Genomic DNA, 22,911 nt, shown 5'->3' on the forward strand with positions numbered 1-22,911 from the left:
CTATAAGTTCTCATTTTGCATAGTACCCCAAATTGTACTGGTGAATGTAAAATGGGAAAATTGATCCTCCCTACTGAGTTGAGATCTATAGGGCAAGATATAATGTGTCCTTTGACTACCTACCAGTTCTGGGTAGTTTTATATCTGCCATTTTGTTAATGTTTTCTCTGTATCTTATGCTCTTTTGTTGTTTTATTCCTTTATTATAGTCTTTTATGCTAAATAGATATTCTTTTTAATTTAACTTTATTATGTTTTATTAGTCACCATACAGTAGATCACCAGTTTTCGATGCAGTGATCCACAATTCCTTGTTTTTGTACAAAATAGATATTTTCTAGTATACTATTTTAACTCCACTTTTCTTCCCTCCTCCCTCCCTTGCTCTCCCTCCCTACTTCTCTCTTTCTCTCTCTTTTAGTTATTTTCTTCACGGTTACTCTGGGTGTTACACTTAACATGTTAATTTAAGACAGTTGGATTAATCCCAGTTTAATTTTCATACAGGCATACCTCATTGTGTTTCACTTTGCTGTGCTTTGCAGATACTGTCTTTTTTACAAATTAAAGGTGTGTGGCAACCCTGCATCAAGCAAGTCTGTCAGCACCATTTTTCCAACAGCACTTGATCACTTAGTGTCTGTGTCACATTTTGGAGACTTGCATTATTTTGAACTTTTCATTATTATATTTGCTATGTTGACCTATGATCAGTGATTATGACTTGCTGAAAGCTCAGATGATGGTTAGCATTTTTTAGCAAGAAAATATTTTTTAAGGTGCGTACATCATTTTTTTAAACAATGCTATTGCACACCTACTAGACAATTATAGTGTGCACATAACTTTTGTATGCACTGGGAAACCAAAAAATTCATTTGACTCAATTTCTTGCAATATTTGTTTTATTGCAGTGATCTGGGACTGAACCCACAATATCAGTATGCATGTAGTACATAAAAACTTTGCTCCATTATAACATCATTCATGCAAATTACATCGTTACACATTATAAGCCCATCAACACAATTTTATAATTACTACTTTTTGCACCGTCTTAAATGATATAGGAGAAGGCATTATACATGTTTATTATCTTTTGTATTTACCTGTGTAGTTACTTTACTGGTACTCTTCATTGCTTAGTGGGGTTTTAAGCTACTGTCTATTGTCCTTTCATTTTAGCCTGGAATGAGATTTCTTTTAGTATTTCCTATAGGTCAGCCCTGCTAGTGACAAATTCTCTCAATTTTCATTTAGCTGGGAACATCTTAATTTCTTCTTCCTTCCTACCTCACCCAGCTCTCCTTTGTTTTTGAAGGGTAGTTTTGCTAGATATAGAATTCTTGGTTAACCATCTTTGTCTTTCATCACTTTGACTGTGTCATCCTGCTGGCCTCCGTGGTTTCCAATAAGAAGTCAGCTCTTAACCTTATTGAGAAAATTTTGTACATGATGAATTGCTTTTCTTTTGTCACTTTCAAGATTTTGTCTTTGGCAGTTTGGTTATGATACATCTTGGCATGGATCCCTTTTGAGTTTCTCTTACTTGCAATTTATTGATCTTGGATACACAAATTAATGTTTTCAATCAAATTTGGGAGTTTTTTTGGCCATTCTTTTTTCAAATATTCTTTCCATCTCTTTTTCTGTCTCTTCTGCTGAAGCTCACATTATGTATATGTTGGTATTCTTGATGGAATCCCATAAATCTCTGAGCCTCTGTTATTTTTTTTCTTCATTCTTTTTGTTTTTTGTTCCTCAGATTGGAGAATGTCAACTGGCCTGTCTTCAAGTTCATTGATACTTCTACCAGTTCAAATGTGCTCTTGATCCTCTTTAGTAAATTTTTCATTTCTGTTGCACTTTTCAACACCAAAATTTCTATTTGATTTTTTTTATAATTTGTGTCTATTCATTTACATTTCTATTAGGTAAGACATGATTCTCAAACTTTAATTCTTCAGACACGAAGAATTTTGTCCTTTTGTTCTCTGAAAATTTTTTTAAGATTTTATTGATTTTGGGGGAGGGGCAAAGGGAGAGGGAGAGAGAGAATCTCAAACAGATGCCTCACTGAGTGCAGAGCCCGATGCAGGGCCCAGTCTCACAACCCTGAGATCACAACCTAAGCCAAAACCAAGTCAGCTGCTTAACCAACTGAGCCACCAGGCTCCCCTGTTCTTTGAAATATTTTTAATAGCTGGTTTAAAGTCTTTGTCTAGTAAATTGAATGTCTGGACTTCTTCAGAGACAGTTTTATTGACTCCTTTTTTCCATGCTTCTCTTTTTCTTTGTATGTCTTACTATTTTTTGTTGAAAACTAGACATTTTAAGTAATTTGACAGTTAAGAAATCATATTCTTCCCTGTCCCCAAGATTTATTACTGCTCTGTTGTTGGTTATGTTGTTTGTTTCTTTAGTGACTTTCATGGATTAATTCTGTACAGTCTCTATTCTTTGAAGTCCCTGCTCAGCTAGTTTATTGGTCAGTTAATGATTGACCAGAGATTCCTTTAAATGCCTTGAGCTAATAGGTCTCCTTCCACCTTTTGTTGAGGGGCTCTGTATGTTCTTGTGTTGGTGCAGACCCTCAAGGTCAGCCATAGTGAAAGATTGGGGCCTTCTCAGCTCTTGCTGAGCATGCACCCAGCTCCACACATGTGCATAACCTTCTAAATTTCCAGAACTATGTCAGAGCCTTTCAAGTTCTTATGGATATTTCAGTCCTCAGTTTTTCCTTTTGAGTCTTTTGTGCAGCCTCTTGTTAGCTGCAGCTGGTAAAACTCCCTCAGGCAACTGCGATGTTAAACAGTTGCTGCTGATTGTATTCCATAAAGATGCTACAGATAGGACTATACACAAGGAGTGAGCTCTGAGTCTGATCAAATTAAGTCCTGTGAATGGAACTTTTTAGTGAGCTACCAGGCAGGTCAAATAGTGACAGTTTTCTGGTAATTGGGCTTTTGGGGAACTGCAAATCTATTTTGGTCTCTCCAGTGCCTGCATGGCTATCTGTTTTCATAGCTACTCTGGAGCTGGGGGGATGGTGAGGGGAGGCAGAGGAGATTGGATTAGGGCAAGTTAGAATACCACAAACCTTCCTGTTCTTGCTAAGATTCATCTGGTTTTCTTGAATAAACACTTGTTGGATTGTCACAAGCCTTTTAATTTATTTCCAAAACGCTGAAAAAAGTTTATTTTGACAGAATTTGCCTGTGTTCTTGTTGCTCTTATGGAGGAGCAGGTTTTTAAAGGTTATTCCTCTGCCATTCTGAAGTGTTCCTTGCTATTTCGGTATATTTTATCTACATCCTTCTCCCATTTTCTGATCCAGCCTCTCATTGCTTGTGTTTCTCTTATACATTTCTCATGGACCCTTGGAACTTTCTGTTTCCATGACTAACATGCTTATATTTTCAAGTATTCACTGTTACTTCTCTTTCTTGCCTGGCAGCCCTTTCAGGGGCTCATTCTCTCATATCCCACATAAATCAAAACCCTTTATTCGTCCCTTAAATATTACTACTCCTCAAGTTTCTGACCTATGCCCCTTCTTTAGTCTGTGTATTCTCTTGAGCGAGCATTTTTACCCATCTGTTAGACTCCCAAATCTGTCTTCTTCTCTACCCAGATCTCTCAAGCTCAACATCTGTGTACCTAATTGTGCTTAATGTAAATCTCCATTGGAAATTCTATAAACATGTAAAATTCCACAAGTTCAAAATAGAAATCAGCCTACTCTTCTTTCTCAATTTTCTTTGACATTCACATCTGTCCAGTTGCCTAAACCAAAAATTTGCATCATCCTTGGTTCTTTCTCTTTTACCTTACTCCCAAATTCCAGTTACCTCTAAATTCTGTGCCGTAAGTCCTTCTTGATGTTTTCTCCATCTCTGCTGACATCTCTCTTCTGAATTACTCCAGCAACCTCCTAAACATATTTTCCTATTAAAGCTCTGTCCCTAGCTTCTCCCACAGTGGGCTCACAAGGGAACTTTATAAAATGTAAATCCACACAGATCACAGAATCAATCACACACACTCACACTTACACATGCACACTTTGCCTTTCTCTCCATTGCACTCTTTGCTCCTTCCTAACTACATTTTTCCTGTTCCCAGACCATGCATGTTCTCATTTGCTTTCAGATTTTTGTATATACCACATTCTCTCTTTGCTCTTCTGTTGCTTCCTCTGGGAAGCCTTTCAGTATTCTCACAAATCTGAGTTAGATACTTTTGGATATAAAATTGCCATACTGTAATTGCCTATTTATTCATCTTTATCTCTGAGTAGAATGTAAAAAGTTCATAAGTTCAGAGACTGTGATTATGAGCAGCATATAGTCTAACACCTAATGCTGGACTTTCACAAAGTATTTGAACAATAGAGAAGTTATGCCTACATTTATGAGTGAAAAAACCAATTGTGTTTAGCACTGGAAATACAAAGATATATTAGACAAATGTATAAATAGACCTTTGAAACATCTGGTGCTTGAAGGATATAGTTCTCTTAGTAATGTGGGGTTGGTAACTTAAAGCCAATGATTTTTTTTTAAAGATTCTATTTATGTATGTATGTATGTATGTATTTATTTGAGAGAGAGAAAGAGTGAGGGGAGGAGCAGAGGGAGAGGGGCAAGCAGACTCCATGCTGAGCATGGAGCCCGATGCAAAGCTCGATCCCATGACCCTGAGATCATGACCTGAGCCAAAATCAAGAGTCAGATGCTCAACCAACTGAGCCAACCCAGTGCCCCAAAGCCAATGATTCTAAATAAAGTCATGTATGCTTTAGTTGAAGAAATAAAATGGCATGAATAAATGTGAAACCCCAAAGAATTATTTACAAAGGAGAAAATGAAGAGAAACTGTTTAGCAGAAAGTTAGATACATACGCCCTTTGTAAAGTTAATTATTATACTTTGTTGGTGGTGGTGGTTTTTTTTTTTTTTTAAGATTTTATTTATTCATGAGAGAGAGAGGCAGAAGGAGAGGGAGAAGCAGGCTCCCCACAGAGCAGGGATCCCGACGTGGAACTCGATCCCAGGACCCTGGGATCACGACCTGAGCCGAAGGCAGATGCTTAACCGACTGAGCCACCCAGGCACCTGGTGGTGGTTTTTTGTTTATTTGTTTGAATTTCTGGGTCATTTAGAAGTAGATGACTTCTTCCTCCTTTTCTCTTACAGAAATTGTATAATATTTAGAAAATATATATAAGCAAAAAGAAAATGATCAAATCATTATCTCACTTAATGTGTTATATATTTTTATAATTGAAATAAACCTGAATATCACCTGAAATAAATATATCATGAACATCTCTTCATGCCAGGAAATTTACTTCAACACCATCTGATGCTGAGGTTGGCAAACTTTCTGTAAAGGGCCATTTGGTATGTATTTTAGGTTTTGGGGGCTAGAAGGTCTCTGTTGTATCTCAACTCTGCCAGTAGCAAAGCAGCAATAGACCATTCCAAATGGATGTGGTGTGTTATAATAAATTTGTATTTACAAAAACAGGCAGTAAGCAGAATTGGTATGAGAGCCATAGACATGATGTAGATATATCATAATTAATCTCCTACTTTTGGAAATTTATAATACCTTCAATTTTTTTTAACTATTGGTAATACTGTCTTAGCATCTTAATATCTAAATCTTTATGTACATTCTTGTTTTTTTCTTAGATGATAATAGATGATTATAACAGTTTTGCTTGGTTCATTTTGTGGTTTTGTGGGAATGGGGAAAGAAAGTAAAACTTTAGAGAGAAGCAAAGAAAGACTTTGCTTGGAGGGATACAGATTGAGGTAATGATAGTGATATAAAACTTAAAAAGATATTCTAAGAAGAAAATATGAAAAATTCCATAAATACAGATTTTCCTGTTCATATACCAAGTTTTTCTATTTGATAGCTCTGTAGAGTTTTATTTAAAATCTTATGTATATTGAGTTTGAGATTTGGGAGATAGGGTTACAAGTTTCAAAATAAGCATTTCTTTTTCAGTCTCCTAGGATACTCTTAGGCCAGCATGATTTTGGTTGTGGTGACCAGTAAGCTTATTTTAAAAAGAAAAAAGAAGACATTAAGCTTTTCTGTTATAGATGAGGAAGTCTAATCGGTTAGAGCAGGGATTGGCAAATTACTATCCAGGGGCCAAATCCTTCCCACTGCCTGTTTTCATAAATGAAATCTTACTGCAGCAGCACAGCCATGCCTGTTCACTTACGTATTGTCTGTGGCTGTTTTCAGGCTACAGCGGCAGAGTTAAGTAGTTGTATCAGACACAGTATGGCCCGTAAAGTCTAAAATATTTGCTATCTGCTACTTTACAGAAAAAAATTTGCAGACCTCAGAATTAGAGGAATGGTACTTGTTAGTGTTTCTGTTTATCAAAAATGTATCTACAAAAAATATAGGTAATTTTTCTATGGATAAACTAATAAGACTTTAGATGCACAATTTAATTAAGAGACCAAACCTAGGCACTTAAAATGCAGAAGAAAATGTGGGAAAATGACATAAGAAATGTTGGAATACAGAGGATTTAATGTTTAGTGTACATCTAAATTCTGTAAAAGATTAGATTCACAGTATACAAGTACTGGCTGTTACAGAGGCACCTACCTTAGTTATACAAGCCCTACTTATGCGGAGTTGGAAAGTAGCCACCTCCACAGAGTTTTGTCATGGTGTCTTTAAAAGCCAGCAGTTATGCTATGACAAGTTTCTGTGGAGCTTTCCTGAAACACCTTTATTGCAGTTTCTGAATTAGGCAACATCAGTCTAATTGGAAAGCCCAGACTCTTAAAAATTTTTGAAACCTGTGTGTATAGGCTTATTCTCCCAACAACAGTCTTTATTCCTACTGAGTTTGCTGCCTTAATTCAGTTTGACCTGGCAATAAAAGGGGACATTGAGAAATTAGGGACATAAAGAATGCCAGTTGCTTGCTTTCTTTGGATCCACATGTTACTTAGACATAGCTTAATATTCTAAACTTTTAAGAATCCCAAATCATTTAGCAAGGTTTCAAAATAGCATAGCTTTCACTAATTTTATAAAAGAATCCTGTGTGTGGAGCTTTTTGGAGTATAGTGAAAAAGCCTCTGGATTGAAGTCACAAGTTCTTCACTAGGCAACTAACTAGATGTTGCAAAAGCCTGAATGTGCAGTACCAGCTACCTAGCTCTGGACTTACATTATGAGAGAGAAACCATTAATTGAATGCTTAAGCCACTGACTTTAGGTGTTTTCTCACAGCTGTATCCTAACTGATGGGGATGGAGCAGAATAGCTTATCTTCAGGGGACTTTATGTGTGGCCCCACACATTTGTGTGGGGTAGAGCTGATGGAGAGAAGTCTATAGAAGTGGTCTCTATCTTGTCAAGATAAAGCAGTGCTATTACAGAACTACAAATTTTACAATAATAGAAGACCGGTTGCCAAAAAGAAATGGAATCTCACATTGATTTTTACACATTTCTGATTCCTAGTTTAACTTTTTGAGTTTCTCATTTTATCTTGTTTCTCATCATTTTCTTTTCTGTGATACTCATTCTGTATTAAAGCCATTAAGTGCAATGCCAAAAATTCTTGTGCTGTGTTCTTCAGGAGGTTGTTCTTGAGGAAAGGTGGTAAGGCACTGAGCCATCTCTAGCTGCTGGAGAACGAGAGGGAGGTACATCTGTGTTGATGTAGTGACTGCGGCTTTGCTTGGGACTTTGGGTTATTCAGGAAAGGAAAGTGCAGTAAGCTGGGGACTCTTCCCAACACCTATGTCCCCCTATAACTCTGTAATCCTTAGTTGTATCAAAGTCCCTCTGTTTTCATAGATTTGTTTTTTCAGATACTCAAGGCTTTTATACCATTCCTTTCTCCTTAAGCAGTTACTCTATTTTGCTGAGAGTTTATTCATTTACTAAATATTTATTAAGCACATATTATGTGCTTTGTGCTGGGTCCTGGGGATATTATGATCATTCAAACACAGCACTAGCTCCAAAGAGTTTTCAAATGGGAGAGTCAGATAAGAAAACAGGCATTTACATTACAAAATAAAAACTGAGGAGTTTAAGAATTAAGAAAGCCAACATTCACTTTTAAAAAAATTGAACCAGCAAGGTTAAATGAAAAGAGCATTGATTTTTAGATTTTATTGATCTGCTTTTAAATTTTGATTCAATTACCTTGTAGGTATGTGATTTGGGAAAGTTAACCTTTGTGATACTTGCAAGGTTTTTCAGTGTTTTAGAAATGAATATATGTAAAGCACTTAGTTCAGTGCCTGCTGAATAAATCATTTCTGCTTTTTTCCTCAGTCATACACCATAGATTATTGTAGTTTTAAAGCCTATGAAATAGAAAGATAATGTCTTTGGCCCCTGCTTCACAGGAGATGTGAAAAGTGGGGATTTTTAAAAAATTCAGTGAACTTTGAACACGCTCCCTATAAAGAAACTTAGTAGAAATCAGATTTTATAATTATTTCTTGTAAAATTTATCCAAATTTCCATTATTGAGATATATGGACTATAAAATTAATATCTTAGGAGCTTAGAGAATTGCTTATAAAATATACTGTTACACTAATTTTTGTTTCTTTTTAAAGATTTATTTATTTATTTGAGAGAAAGAATGCACAGGGGTAAGGGACAGAAAGACTCTTAAGCAGACGCTGCATTGAGCGTGGAGCCTGACTCCAGGCTGGATCTCATGACCCTGAGATCATGACCTGAGCTGAAAGCAAGAGTCGATGCTCAACTGACTGCACCACCCAGGCGCCCCAATATTACACTACTTCTCTAATCACTGGTCTTAGATTTATTTGTCGACTTAAAAGAGGATACTTCTCTGTCTCCCCACTTTCCTTACCCCCCTGGTTTAGCATGCCACTTGCTCTTAACCAAATTGTGGTTTATGTCTTGAGTGGTAATGGATATAACATTTTTCATGAGGTGTTTAAAAAGCATTCAAGTAGATCATCAGTAAATTAATTAAATATAATTTTAAGACTCATCATTACAATTTTTTTTTTCTATTTGAGGAATTAAGAAAGAGCAGTATTTAGCAGATAGTGCCATGTTTGAAATGAAACGAAATAATCAGAGAATTTGCTTTTGGTGAAAGGGTTTTTTTTTTCCATTCCTTTGAAATTAAGCAACATAACTGCTGCTAAAAATAGAAACTGGTCTAACAGCAGCACGATTTATAGTTCTTCAGAAGTGTGAAAGTTGGTAGTTGAAATCAGAATACTGAACTTGAGAGGGTATATAGATCTTATTCCGTTGTGTGATTGGTCTATCCAATTTTGCTATACTGTATGGGATAACTGTTCCAGATTTATTTGTTAATTCTGTTATAGCTATACCTTAAAAATAAGATAAACTGATGTTATTCACTATAGAGTGTGAAATATAAGATATCAACAGAACATAGAACTATTTTCTGTGTATTTTATATAAATCATTCTAAATTATAAATAGGAAATAATAAGCAAACAGTTACCTTCCTACCAAAAAAGAAAAAAAGCCCAGTGAAGCAGAGTGGAATAAGGGATGGGGAAGAAGCCTAAGGATTGTGTGGGCAGGGCAGTACAGTGATAGTGACAGCCTGAGAAAAATGGATATGTTCTTCCATCACTGCCATTCTCCTTGTTTGAAGTAGACAAATGGCATGTACCTAAGGGGAGCTAGGGACAGTGCTCTGAGGACAGGAACCACTTCTGTACAGCCTGCCAGATTCATGAGAGTAATGGTGCATCTGTTTTTTGTTGTTGCTGTTGTTACTTAACCTTGTCATGGATACATTACTGTTTCTGTGGCACTTTTGTGGCTTCTTACTCATATTACTTTCTTTGTCATAGCAGTACCTGATTGTCTCTTGGCAGGTCAGCACCGTTTACCCCTTTTGCACCTTGCCGTTAAGAACAGCTTCCTGGGAAGTGTGCATGCTTGTTTTTTCACCTCTGATTGTGTCTGCCCCCGTCCCATTCCACCGAATGTGCAATTTAGATATCTAGAGGTCCATTATGGACAAATCTGTAGAGGTTTTCTTTTGCTTTGTTTTTGACTTTTTTGGTTGTTTTGTTTTTCCTAATAGCAAAATTTCATTTTTACCCTTCCCAAAACCCGCCTCCATACCCTTATAGCAAAATTCCACATACTGGAACTGCTTTTACCCTCTCTTTTCTCCCAGAGCAGTCTCTGTCTCGGGGAATTCTCTTGTTTGAAAACCTTTATGCCAAGACAGACATGCATTGTTTTATTTAATAAACTTACAGTGAGTTTTTGTAAGATTTGTAATACTGTGCTAAGTGATATTATTATAGGGCAATTCAGTGAAGTATATAAAACCAGTGAGATTGTGAGGGTAAAATATTCAAACATATTTTCACCAAAACTGCTGTTTCAATCATACTATAATGCTTATGTTTATAAAATGCTTCTAAATGGTCTGTTGTGAAATGTAGTTAATATGGGTGGCTTTAATTATGGGTTAATTTTCTTCAACTCTTATCCTAGATAAGCTGTGTTGTCATTAGAACATTTAAATGATTTGCATTCTGATCTTTGTAATGTTAAAATTTTAAAATGCATCTCAAGACTAAACTTTATGATGTGTTATATTTTAGGTCAGAAGACATGTCTTCATCTGCATGGCATCTTTCCTTACCTCTATGTGCCATACGATGGTTATGGACAGCAGCCAGAAAGCTATCTTTCTCAGATGGCATTCAGTATCGACAGAGCACTTAATGTGGCTTTAGGCAATCCATCTTCCACTGCTCAGCACGTGTTCAAAGTGTCATTAGTATCAGGAATGTAAGTATATGTTAACTTTTTAAATTTCTTTATCTGTATATCTAGTACCATTCCAAGTAAAGAAAACCTATCTGATTCAAAGATACTGTTTATTTTTTTTTTTACTTCTAATCTAATGGAAGTAAGGCAAATTTTATGCTGTGATTTTTTAAAGTAAATTTTTATTGCAGTGAAAGATAGATGGTTTAACCTTTTCCATTTCTCCACTTCTTAGAACTGTAGAAATTCATGTAATTTTATATTTTATATAAATATATATTTATTGAGCACCTTCCACATGCTGGGCACTATTCTAGGTGCTTGGGATATATTGGTGAACAAAATAAAGATCCCTGCCCCCGTGGAGGTTACATTTTAGTAGTGGGAAATTGAAAATAACCAATAGATACGACATGAAATAAACGTATTTGTTTATTAGATGACAGTGCTGTGGAGCAAAGATGTAGAGCAGGGTATGGCGGATCAGTAGTTAGGGTAGGGAAGTGGGCTGGTGGCAGTTTTATTAGGGTAATCAAGGAAGGTGCCACTGACAAGGTAAATGACGTTTGAGCAGACTTGACGGTGAGGGAGTAGGAATAACATGGCGGTGACTAGACTGGAGGAAAAAGAGAGTAGGCCAAAATGAGGTTAGACGTGAACGATGGAGACCATGTTGGCCAGTGGCTTTAAAAGTGTGGTTTCCAGGATCACCACCATCAGCTGTACCTGATTTGACAGTTAGGAGAATGCACGTGTCAGATCTCCAAATACAGGGAGCAGTTGAACAATGGCCCCACCACCACCCCGAAGTCTGTCTGTCATTCCATATGAACTGAAGCTGCTTTCCATCGGCTACTTCCAGCCAGTGGCTCAGCCTGGTAAGGATACTAATGCAGGCCTGTTCCTGGGAGACACTTGAGAACTCTCTGAAAGCCTTTCTGCACTTTGATTAGAATCATACTACAATAGAAGACATTTCTACTGATCTTCCCTCTGTCCCTCTCTCTTTCACATGGGATCAGACGTGTATCTAAGTTTGGTGGCTATTCCAGTCTCTCCTGGGTCCCTCCTCATTTTCTCTCGCAGGTGTTTCCCCTGATAAATTTCTTGCACATATTGGCATCTACTTCTCAGAGGAATCAGATTAACATACTTAGGAACTTATTTAGTTTACTTGGGGCACACCCTAGACTTAATGAATCAGAACTCTGGTGGTGGGGCCCAGCAATTTGTGTTTTAATAAGCCTTTGTAATGATTCTGATGCACACTAAAGTTTGAGAACCACTGCAGTGGGTTCTGAGGACTCCTTTACTCTGAGCTATTGCAGAAATTTGAGTAGCCATGATCTAACTTAAACTTGAAAGGATTACTTTAGCAATTCTGTGAAAAGTAGATCATTGGGGGATAAGGGCAGAAGCAGGGGAGAGCATTAGGACTCTGTTTCATTAATCTGGGTGAGATGAGAAAATATGGTAACTTGCATTTGGGTAGTAATGGCAACAGTGAGATGTGGTCAGCTTCTGGATCTATCCTGAGGTTTGAGTCAATAAGCTTTGCTGTCTGATTGGATGAAAGTTGTGACAGGAGTCAAAGATGACGATAAAAATTTGAGTCCAGGGCGTCTGGGTGGCTCAGTCGTTAGGCTTCTGCCTTCAGCTCAGGTCATGATCCCAGGATCCTGGGATCGGGCCCCGCATCGGGCTCCCTGCTCCGTGGGAAGCCTGCTTCTCCCTCTCCCACTCGCCCTGCTTGTGTTCCCTCTCTCGCTGTGTCTCTCTCTGTCAAATAAATAAATAAAATCTTAAAAAAATTTGAGTCCATGATGCTAAAAGGATGGAAGGTGCAGGTAGAGCAGGCTGGCAGGAAAGATTTGGAGCTCATACTAGAACATTTTGAGTTTGATATGTTTATATGAAATCTAAAGTTTCTCTACTACTTCCACCTTAATGTAGGCTTTCCTCTGGACCATCACAGTATTTTTTTTAATCAAAGTTCCTTCTATTTTTGTCTTGCTCCAGAGCCACAAAAGTACTCTTTTTGGGTACATTGGATCCTCTTCAAATCATTTAAAATCCTTGAATGGCTTCATATTGTTCTTGGAATGAATTTAAGCTTCTAACCACAGCCTGTGTGATCTGACCCCTGCCTACCTCTGTAATTTTGTTCACTATGCTCTATCTAGAAATTTTACATGGGTCTTCTTTCAGTTCCTCTGATGTGCTGAGCTCTTTCCCAGCTTCGTACGTGTAGTTTGCTTTCCTTGAGTGCTCTCCCCTTCTCTAGTCCTTCAAATCCTTCACCTCTCCAGAGTTTTCTCTGACTTCTCTACTTAAAATAGGTTGTCATTATTGTTATTCTGTATCTCTGCCCATTCTTTGTTTCCTTCAGCACTTAATATAGTTGGCAATTATTTTAATTATTTGTTTACGTAATTTTTATGTATTTCTCCCACCAGCATGTTAGCTCCACAAGAAAAAGGACCATGTTTGTCTTTCCACCATTATTTCCTTAGCACTTTGTGTGGTGTTGGGCACTTAGTAAATATGGCTCAGCAGCTATTTGGTTGCATAAATGAATGAGGTAGAAGTTTACACATGTCCTATGATAGTAACCATAGGTTAAAGATAATTATCAGCTTTATATTCTAATTTTTTTATTTTTAATAGTTTCTAAGAACTTTCCTATACATATTCTCATTTCAAAGTTGAATTTCCAAACAGCCTAGTAAAATGAATAGTTACCAGTCTTTCTTCCTTTTCTTTTTAAGTAAGCTCTTTCCCCAACGTGGGGCTTGAACTCACTACCCTGAGATCAAGAGTCACATGCTCCACCAACTGAGCCAGCCAGGCGCCCCACTCACCAGTCTTTTCTGTATTTTTAGTGGGTATTTTCTTAAAGGTATTTTTATGTTTTTAAGAATCTGAATACCTGAGGCAAAAGATGAGCTGTTTTATGGTTGCCATTCTCTTTTTCCTCTTATCCTATTTTTTTTCCTAACCTGGATCCCCTTTTTCTTACCATACATGTTAGCTTCTGTGATTATTTTAGTCCTTCCTTTGTTCCTACTTCTTTAGACAAGGTTGCACATAGCTACCAAGTTAAAATTTGTACACGTTTAATTCCAGTCTTTTTAGATAATGCATTATCCTGAGGCTAGGTCAAGAGGTAGGATTATGACCTTAGGCTCATTTCTGGAATTCCTTGCCACTTAGCTGCCGTGATTCTAGAAAATATCCTATAAAGAGATTCTTTTTTTTTTTTTTTTTTAGATTTTATTTGTTTGATAGAGATAGAGCGAAAGAGGGAACACAAGCAGGGGGAGAGGGAGAAGCAGGCTCCCCCTGGAGCAGGAAGCCCAATGCAGGGCTTGATCCCAGGACCCTGGGACCATGACCCGAGCCGAAGGCAGATGCTTAACCACTGAGCCACCCAGACGTCCCCTATAAAGAGATTCTTAATCCATCTAAGTTAATTGAGATCTTTTGCTATCCATTTTCATTTGCCTTCTTACTATTATGTTAAAAAGCAGTGATAAGATATAATTTTTTAAGCATAAAATATCTACTCAAACTCTGTTCCATTCTGCTTTCTTCAATCCAAAGGATCTCCCTGTTGAGGAATTATTTTGGCAAAATCAACTGAAGCCAACAGCAGGAAGTAAGGGTTGCCAGTTAGATTATACAGAAGCAGAAAACGGAATTATAGAATTTCCAGGCTATATTTTGGGGCAGTCGATGGTGAAAACAGAATCCTAGATTTATGAAGAATTTTAGGTGTTTGATAGTCTTAACTTATATTCACTTTTTGAAATTTATGAAGTTCTAATTGTAAAACCCTAAAGATTGTTAACAAAACCAAAACAAAGCAAAGCAAACATGTACTACACTGCAAATTTAATTTTTTTCCCCATTTATCTGGCTAAAAATAATTCATGTCTCCAGATAGAGAGCTGTATTTATCTACATGAAGAATACCATAGCAGGAGGAATAAATAGTTGAATTTTGCCAGTGAGAATGAAATCGTTCATGTAATATGTCTTTGTTTCATGGCAGCAAAAATGGGGTAAACGGTAGAAAAGTAGACAGAAAGTAGTTAAGTGTTATTAAAAAAAAAGTAGGGTGGGCAGGGGAAAAAAGAGAGTAAAGAAGGTTGGGGGTAAGGAGTGATGGTCAGAGAAGGCTTTTATGAGTCTAAGTGGAAACCTGAATGAAGATTGATAGCAAACCATGCCAGAGTTCAGAGCAAGCTTTCCAGGCAGAGAGAATGGCAAGTTACTTGAAAGTGGAGTAAGTTAGAGGGACTGAAATGTTTAGGATGGCAAAAGGAAGAGTGATATGACACAAGATTGGAGTGAGTGGCAAGGACAAGATAAAGAACCTTTTAGGCCCTGCTAAATATTTGGATTTTTTTTTTTGTAATAGAAATTGCTTTACGACAATCGTAGAGATGGCTCTGACCTAAAAGCTTGAAGTAGCTAGGGGGGAAAATGTTTATACTCCAAATAATGACTCTGCTGCCAAATTACTCCTGTATTTGATGTCCACTATACTGTCAGACATGATGGAAATGGTGTCCTAATGAGGATAAGTTCTATCTAGTGCCCATTATAAAGGGACAGTATTTTTTTAAATGATAGTGAATGGGTTTACCCACCTAAAGATTTAACCAACCACTTATTTACAGATAACCTCTAGGGAGATACAAGACTTTTTATTTTGTATGCAGATTCATACTTGTTTATATATTATTTCTAATTATGTCATCTTTGAAAGTGATAGTCTGGGGGGCACCTGGCTGGCCCAATCGATAGAGCATGTAATTCTTGATCTCTGGGATGTGAGTTCAAGCCCCATGTTGGGCATGGAGCATACTTAAGAAAAAAAATGATTATGGTAGTCTGTATATCAGAGGTACTGGTATAGTTTCAGATCCCCCTGAAATGATGTAACATACTGTTCCAACTTATTTCATCTTGCATTGAAGACTTATTTCTCTCTTTACTATGTAGATTTTTGCTTCTTCCTTTCCCCATTCCAGCTAATGCCCTTGAGAAAAATCCAGCCTCAACGTAATTAGGGTCCTTAAGTAAGGCCATGGTCTTCTCAGTCTCCTAAGTTCCTGTCTACACAGTTTTCATAGGCGTCGTTTGAGTTGGATGTGTGTTATGCACAAACATACGTATATGTGCATGTATAATATAGGTAAATTGTCTCTGGCTAGTGAACTTGCAAAATTAATAATATATAGAGACAAATAAGAAAGTAACATGAATGCTGTTAATTAAAGGACTTTGTTAATGAAGAACTATAGCTTTTGACAGAAAAAATGGGAAATAGGTGAAGAAGGTGCTTGAAAGGTCTCTGTTTTTTTCATACATGGTCAGAGTAGAGAAAAGAGCCATTTTTTAATAGAGTCATTATGATTGAAATTAAGGTATAAACAGTTTGCTACTCCTTTTTGTCCCTAGTTTTGTTTTTTTTGTCCCTAGTTTTTGAAAGTTGTATTTTTAAACTTCTTAAAAGAAGTAACCACATTTCAATATTTTATATATTAATCTGTTGTAGGTTTAATTGAAAGGTTTTGAATGGTTTTGTTTGTTTTTTGGGGTTTTGGGTAATATTAAATATAAATAAGACTGAATTAGGTCACCTGAGTCTAATTTGGGCAATAAGTTGCATTACTTCATCTCTGAATGCTGAAAATAATTTGAAATATCTTTTTCTTTTATTTCAGGCCTTTTTATGGTTATCATGAGAAGGAAAGACACTTTATGAAGATCTATCTTTATAATCCTGCAATGGTGAAAAGGTACAAGATAAATAAAAATATGAATAACTATCACTTAAGTATTTTAATAATAAAATCTAGAAGAAAGGACTATATAGTTTGTAGCATTATTAAAGAAAGAGACCATAATATGTATATTTATGTGCAGAGAGAGAGCCATAGCTTGGCCTCTAGGAAGGATATTTTAAGAGTGAAGGGAACTTTATAAAGCTCCTTACTGTTTCTTTTCTGTCTTAGGTTTAGAGAGCTTGTAGAAGTAGATAAGGAGAGATGGATCTTAGTAGCGAGAGCAAATGTTCAATACCAGGAAAAATTTGCTCTTTAGTTTCAAAGCAAAAAGAAATACATGAGCGTGAGTCCAGAGTGTAAGGGCTTCTGAGAACTCAGAATTCTGTTGACTCTTTATTAATGTTAGTGAAATTTTATATCCCAGGTTTTTTGTTTTGTTTCTGGTTTTGTTTTGTTTTTTTTTCCTTCCCTCAGTAAGTCTGTCTGTCTTATTTTGTCAATGATCCTGGAGCCTAAGTTACTGATGGCAGGAAGGGCACATAGAAAGAAGACTTCAGTCCTCCTCTGGGGCTCACAACAAGGGTTTTCACTCTGTGTGGTGACGAGCTAGGGTAAAAGTGTCCTTGGAGAAGTGCTGACTGTTGTTTTTTTCAGAAGATCTCTCTGCTAGTAAGTACTAGGTTTCAAAAGGTAACCTTTTGGTAAGACACAAATTGAATGTTTCCCCAGAGTGATTTTAGGCACCAAGAGAGGCACAGCTACCAAGGATGTAAGGTTTATTCTGAATTAGGCCAACTGAGTGCTTCACTGAGTCACTGCCTTAATCCCAGTCCCTTCTCCAAGTTTTCTCTATAATCTGCTCCTACCCTTACCCCATAACAGCTTCTGTTATGTAGGGTACCAAAATAATTTTTCAGAATAGGCACTTACAATGATGTTTCTTGTACCACTTCCCCTTGGTCACACTTTCTAATATCCATGGAGTCCAAAAGAACAATCACTGTGAATTCTTACCCTCTCCTGCACACACAGTGGTAAGAGAGTAAACCTTAATCATTTTTACTTTCTCATCCCCAGGTGTGCTAGAGGGGGAACATGGATAAAATTTGCATGCATTTTTAAAAATAGCCTAGTTCTACATGAAGTATACATCTGATCTGTTTTTCTTCCTTGTGACTATAGCAATCAAATACTTATTAAACTATTTTCAGTAAGTTTGCTTTAAGTTACATAGTTTATCACAGTGCCTATGTGAAATTCCCTGATTTATTGAGAGATTACCTGTATTCAAAATCTGGCTCTTCTCCATCTGTTACTTATCTTCCTCATCTGTAAATAGGGTTTATGTTAGTGCACATTGTTCTGATGATCAAATGTGTTAATATCTGTAAGTCGCTCAGAACGGTGCCTGGCACATTATAGGTGCTGTGTTGGCTATAGTATATATGAAAAACGTTAATGTACAACTTACCTTTACCCTCGCTCTTAACTTTTTTCCCTAGAGGTGATTTAAGAGTGTGGTGTGTGTCCTTTTCTTTTTCACACATACATACATATACGCACATACCCTCTTTTTAAAATTTCCACATACAGGGGCGCCTGGGTGGCTCAGTCAGTTAAGCATCTGCCTTCGGCTCAGGTCATGATCCTGGGGTCCTGGGATCAAGCCCTGCGTCAGGCTCTCTGCTCAGCAGGGAGTCTGCTTGTCCCTCTCCCTCTGCCCCTTCCCCTGGCTTGTGCTCACTCACTCACTCTCTCAAATAAATAAATAAAAATCTTAAAAAAAAATTCCACATACAATTGATGTCCTGCTAGAATGTAAGTCCACAGGCAAAGATTTTTTTCTGCTACGTTTGATGCTTAATCCTCAATGTTTAGAATATGTGTGTCTGGCACATAGTAGTCAATAACTTTCTGTAAAATAAATGAATACATATCATTTGGAGACTGGCCTCTTGCTTTCTCTACTTGCTCATCTCCTGTGAGCTTTACTTCCATTCTTCTTAAACTACCTATTCTCACCACACCCTGGAAATTTGTCCTATCTCTGAGATTTTAAATGCAGACATCTTGGTTTCGGACTACTGTCTCTTTTTTTTTTTTTGCAAATTCTTGAGAGATAATTTACCACAAAATTCACACATTTTAATTATATACAGTTCAGTGGGTTGGTTTGTTTTTAGTAAATTTAGTAAATTTACCACTATGATTCAGTTTAGAACCTTCTCATGGCTCTAATAAGATCCTTTATGTGGTTTTTTTTTTTTTTTAATCTTTTCAACTCTGTCCCTGAGGTACTCCCACTCTACTTGTTTTTAGGCTTTAAACTCCCCACTGCCCCATTCTGTATAGCCTTCTCCTGCAATTAATTTCTTTCCTTTCCAGCTCAGATTCTGTTCTTTATCTTCTCAAATCCTTTGTCTCCCAGGTAGAACCATCAATTCTAGGTTAATCTATTTACTTTCTTTCTTTCTCTGCTAAACTCTGGCTTCTCATTACTGTAGGATACAAAAAAAATCACGGCAGATTGGTGCCACTGTGATTTCATAGTCTTCAACTTCACCTAGGCCCTGCCCTGCCTTATTTCTGCTTTTCTCTAATTTTCTTCTTACCTTTCTCCACCCTCTTTACTCAAATGTTAAGTCCCTCCCAAGACTTTGCCTCCTGCTTCATAGAGAAAATGGAACCCATCAGTCTAGAAAAGTGGTTGTCAAAGTTGTACACTGGGGATTCCTTAGATCCTTTCAGAGGATCTGCCTGTCAAAATCAGACCTCTGTGTTGCTAAATCCAGTTAACACCTTTTTGTCCTTAACTTTTGACCTTATGTCCATGCTTGTAGTGCTTTAAAATAATCCCAGGTGTTCACTTTATTTGATATAAGCCTCCTCTGTTTTTCCTTATACCTGTCCGATCATTCAAATTTATGCCATTTTGTTGACTCCTCTTTTAACATCAGCAGCTGTTCTTGGGGTTATGTCTTAGGCTTTCAGCTTTTCTCTCTGTACTCTTTCCTCATTGTACAGCCTTATCTACTCTCATGGTTTGTTTTTTCTTTTTGTTAATCTTTATGCATTTGACTTCCAGGTATATATCAATAGCCTAAATTTTCCTCCAGAGCTCTGGATCAATGTATTTAAGGGCTCACAAATCAGAAAAAAATTTAATTTTAGCTTTCCACTTTTAATTTGTATGATTTGGGACAACTTTTTAATCTGAGACTCAGTTTCTCTATAGAATGGGGATAATAATATCATAGGTTTGTAGTGAGGATTACTTGAGATTAAGCATTTAAAACACCTAAAACAATATCCAGTACATAGTCCTTAAATATACGTTCGCTGCCTCTGCTGTGTAAATAAAGTTATTCTTGTCCTCATTTTCATTGTCATTCATTGTCAGTATTTTCATGGAAACTTACCTGAATACCCCCAATACCTAAACCCCAGTATGTCTAAAACTGAGTTTATCATTAATCCCCCTCCAGAAAAATCTGCAAAGAAACCTGTTTTCTTCCAGTCCTTTCTATTTCAATAAACATGGCACCACCAAGAAATCTAGACATTGTCCTTAACTCCTGTTCTACCATACCATACCCTCCACATCTAGTGAGTCATCAAGGCCTGACCATTTTATTCCTGTGTCTCCTGAATCAACAGATTGCCATGATCTTTGTTAAAGCCACCATCATCTTAGTTTTTCCACAATAGCCTTCTCAATTCCTATCTCTAGCCCTTTGTATTTTCTAGCTACCCTGGTCATTTCTCTTTCCTGCTCCTTACTTCAAAGGCAAATTCTGCCATCTCTTTGAATGTCTTAATAGGCTGTGTATGATCTGACTTTTCATTATCTCTCTAGCCCATTCCCCCATAGACACACTCACCACAGCCTCTGTCACCAAGCCTCACTCAATGATTTCAGTTCCCAGATAAGCCACATTTTCTTGTGACCCTTCACATGTGTAATTTTATTTGTGTGAAATACTCTTCCCTTTCTTCAGAGAAGTATCTTCAGCTGATCCTTAATCTCCTGCTTAGAGACTTCTCTTCAAGCAGGCTTTGCAGAAACAACTTCTGTACCTTTATCTTATTAATATCCCTTCTAGATGTTTCATATACTTCCCTTGTATAACACTTATACTTTTTATAATTGCCTATTGTTTGTATTCCCCATCATGAAGGAAAAATAGAAGAAAAATATTAAAATGGTAATATTTCTGAGTAGTGGGTTTGAGTCATAAATCCTTTTTCAGAACATTTGTAATAATCTTTTAAAATGTTTTTCTCAATTTTTAAAAGGAAAAGTTTTTATTTTTTAATTTTTTTTATTTTTAAGTAATCTCTACACCCAACGTGGGGCTCAAACTTATAACCCAGAGATCAAGAGTCACATGCTCCACCAACTGAGCCAGCCAGGCACCCCAGGAAAAGCTCATATTTCAAAAACTTTTGACATTCTGTTTTTTTAATATAGTTAGTATTAAGTTGGTTTTAGAAGTCAAAATATTCTTCAACCAGGTAGTTTTTTTGTCATTTTCTTTGAGTGTGCAGCTTACTTTAAAACTTGACCTAAACTTTTAATTTCTAACAAAATACAAATTTTCAGTAAAATTAAAATAAAAATTTGTGTGCTAATGTGCTTCATTCTCTATAGTAGTGTAATGTTTCACTTAACATTTTAGGAACCATAATTTTATTATATAACTTTTTTTTCTAACTTAGGATATGTGAACTTTTGCAAAGTGGAGCCATAATGAATAAATTTTACCAGCCTCATGAAGCGCATATTCCCTACCTCCTACAGCTGTTCATTGACTACAATCTCTATGGAATGAATTTAATAAATCTGGCTGCTGTCAAGTTCCGAAAAGCGAAAAGGAAAAGTAAGGTTAATTTTCCAAGTTCAAATTAAAGCTTTGAAACAAGTGTTAATGTACTTGATGATTTATAAAATAACATATATTTCAAAAATAACTGCTGAGTGGATAAAGAATAAAAAGAAATATGCAGAGTGGTAGTAGGGTTTATCAGGAAGAGAATCTCAAAAGAAATTTTTTTGGTAATTTATTGAAATATAATTCACATACTGTACAACTCACTCATTTAAAATGGACAATTCATTAGCTTTTAGTATATTCACAGTTATACAACCATCACCACAGTCAAATTCAGAACATTTTCAACACCTCTAAAAGAAACCCTGTAGTCTTTAGCAGTCACCTCTAACCCTTCCATGCCTCCCACCCCTTAGCAACCACTAATCTATTTTCTATCTCTGTATGTTTGCCAGCCTGCACATTTCCCATAAATGGAATTATATGGGGTTTATTTTTTTTTCATTTAGCCTAATGTTTTCAAGGTTCATCCATGTTGTAACATCTATTAGTGTTTCATTCCTTTTTATGGTCAAATAATACTCTATTGTATGAGAATACTACATTTTGTTCATCAGTTCATCAACTGATAGAAAATTTGGGTTTCCACTTTTTGACTATTCTGAACAAAGCTGCTTTGAACATTCATGTACAGATATTTGTATAGCCATGTATTTTCAATTTTCTTGGGGGCACATAGCTAGGAATAGAATTTCTGAGTCAGATGGTCTAGCACCTTTTGTTTTTGTTCTCATTGAATTCCTTCTCTTCTGCTTGAAACAAAATGAACCGAACATTTTTTTTCTGCCAACGCTATTGTCCTTTCTGTTACAATTTTTTTCTTTTCTTTCACTGCCAAACTTCTTAAACCAGAGGCTAGCTTTTTTTTTTATCTCATAGTTTACTGGTTATTCTTTTTGGTTTAACTTCTTACATTTCTTCTACAGTATCTAAACTGTGCTCTGAAAAGTAACCAGGGAGGATTTTTCCCCCCCTAAATAGTGGACTAAGTTATTATAAGCAACCCTCCTATTAAAAACAATTTAAAGGCTAGGAAGATTTTTAAAAAATCTTAAATGCATCAAAGAGATACAAAACAATAAAGAAATACTGACCAAAAGAGGAAATAGACTGCTGAAAATCAACCTCTGCCCTGAGGGGTTTGCTCATCCTGAAAAATTTGGAGCCTCCATTGAGACAGCCTTACCAAATGAGAGGCAGAAAACAAAACCCAGGATCTCCTTGGGTAAGATGCCATTACAAACTAGGAAGTGGAACAACCTTTGAGATACTTCAACAGTTTGAATTCCTTGGAGATAAAAGAGATTCCCAGATCTAGAATTTGATCTGAGGTGGTGATGGTCTGGTCAGATACTCAGATACTCTAGTCAAGTAGAGGAATTTTCTTTATTACAGGTCTTAAA

General features: G+C 36.5%; 1 protein-coding gene across 3 annotated transcripts in view; it reads left to right on the forward strand.

Moving 5' to 3' along the window:
• REV3L (REV3 like, DNA directed polymerase zeta catalytic subunit) overlaps positions 1-22,911 on the forward strand; it is a 177,263-nt gene that overhangs the window by 41,412 nt on the left and 112,940 nt on the right. For all 3 annotated transcript variants that reach the window (XM_028104163.2, XM_028104166.2, XM_088023889.1), the window contains exons 2-4: positions 10,650-10,839; positions 16,554-16,628; positions 21,336-21,496. In XM_028104163.2, coding sequence (XP_027959964.2) covers positions 10,650-10,839; positions 16,554-16,628; positions 21,336-21,496 — 426 coding nt within the window. The remainder of the gene's footprint in view (positions 1-10,649; positions 10,840-16,553; positions 16,629-21,335; positions 21,497-22,911) is intronic.

Source organism: Eumetopias jubatus, unplaced genomic scaffold, assembly GCF_037043125.1.
Source record: "Eumetopias jubatus isolate StellerSeaLion01/CBP00866 unplaced genomic scaffold, mEumJub1_p1.0 scaffold_6, whole genome shotgun sequence".
Taxonomy (NCBI): Eukaryota; Metazoa; Chordata; class Mammalia; order Carnivora; family Otariidae; genus Eumetopias; species Eumetopias jubatus.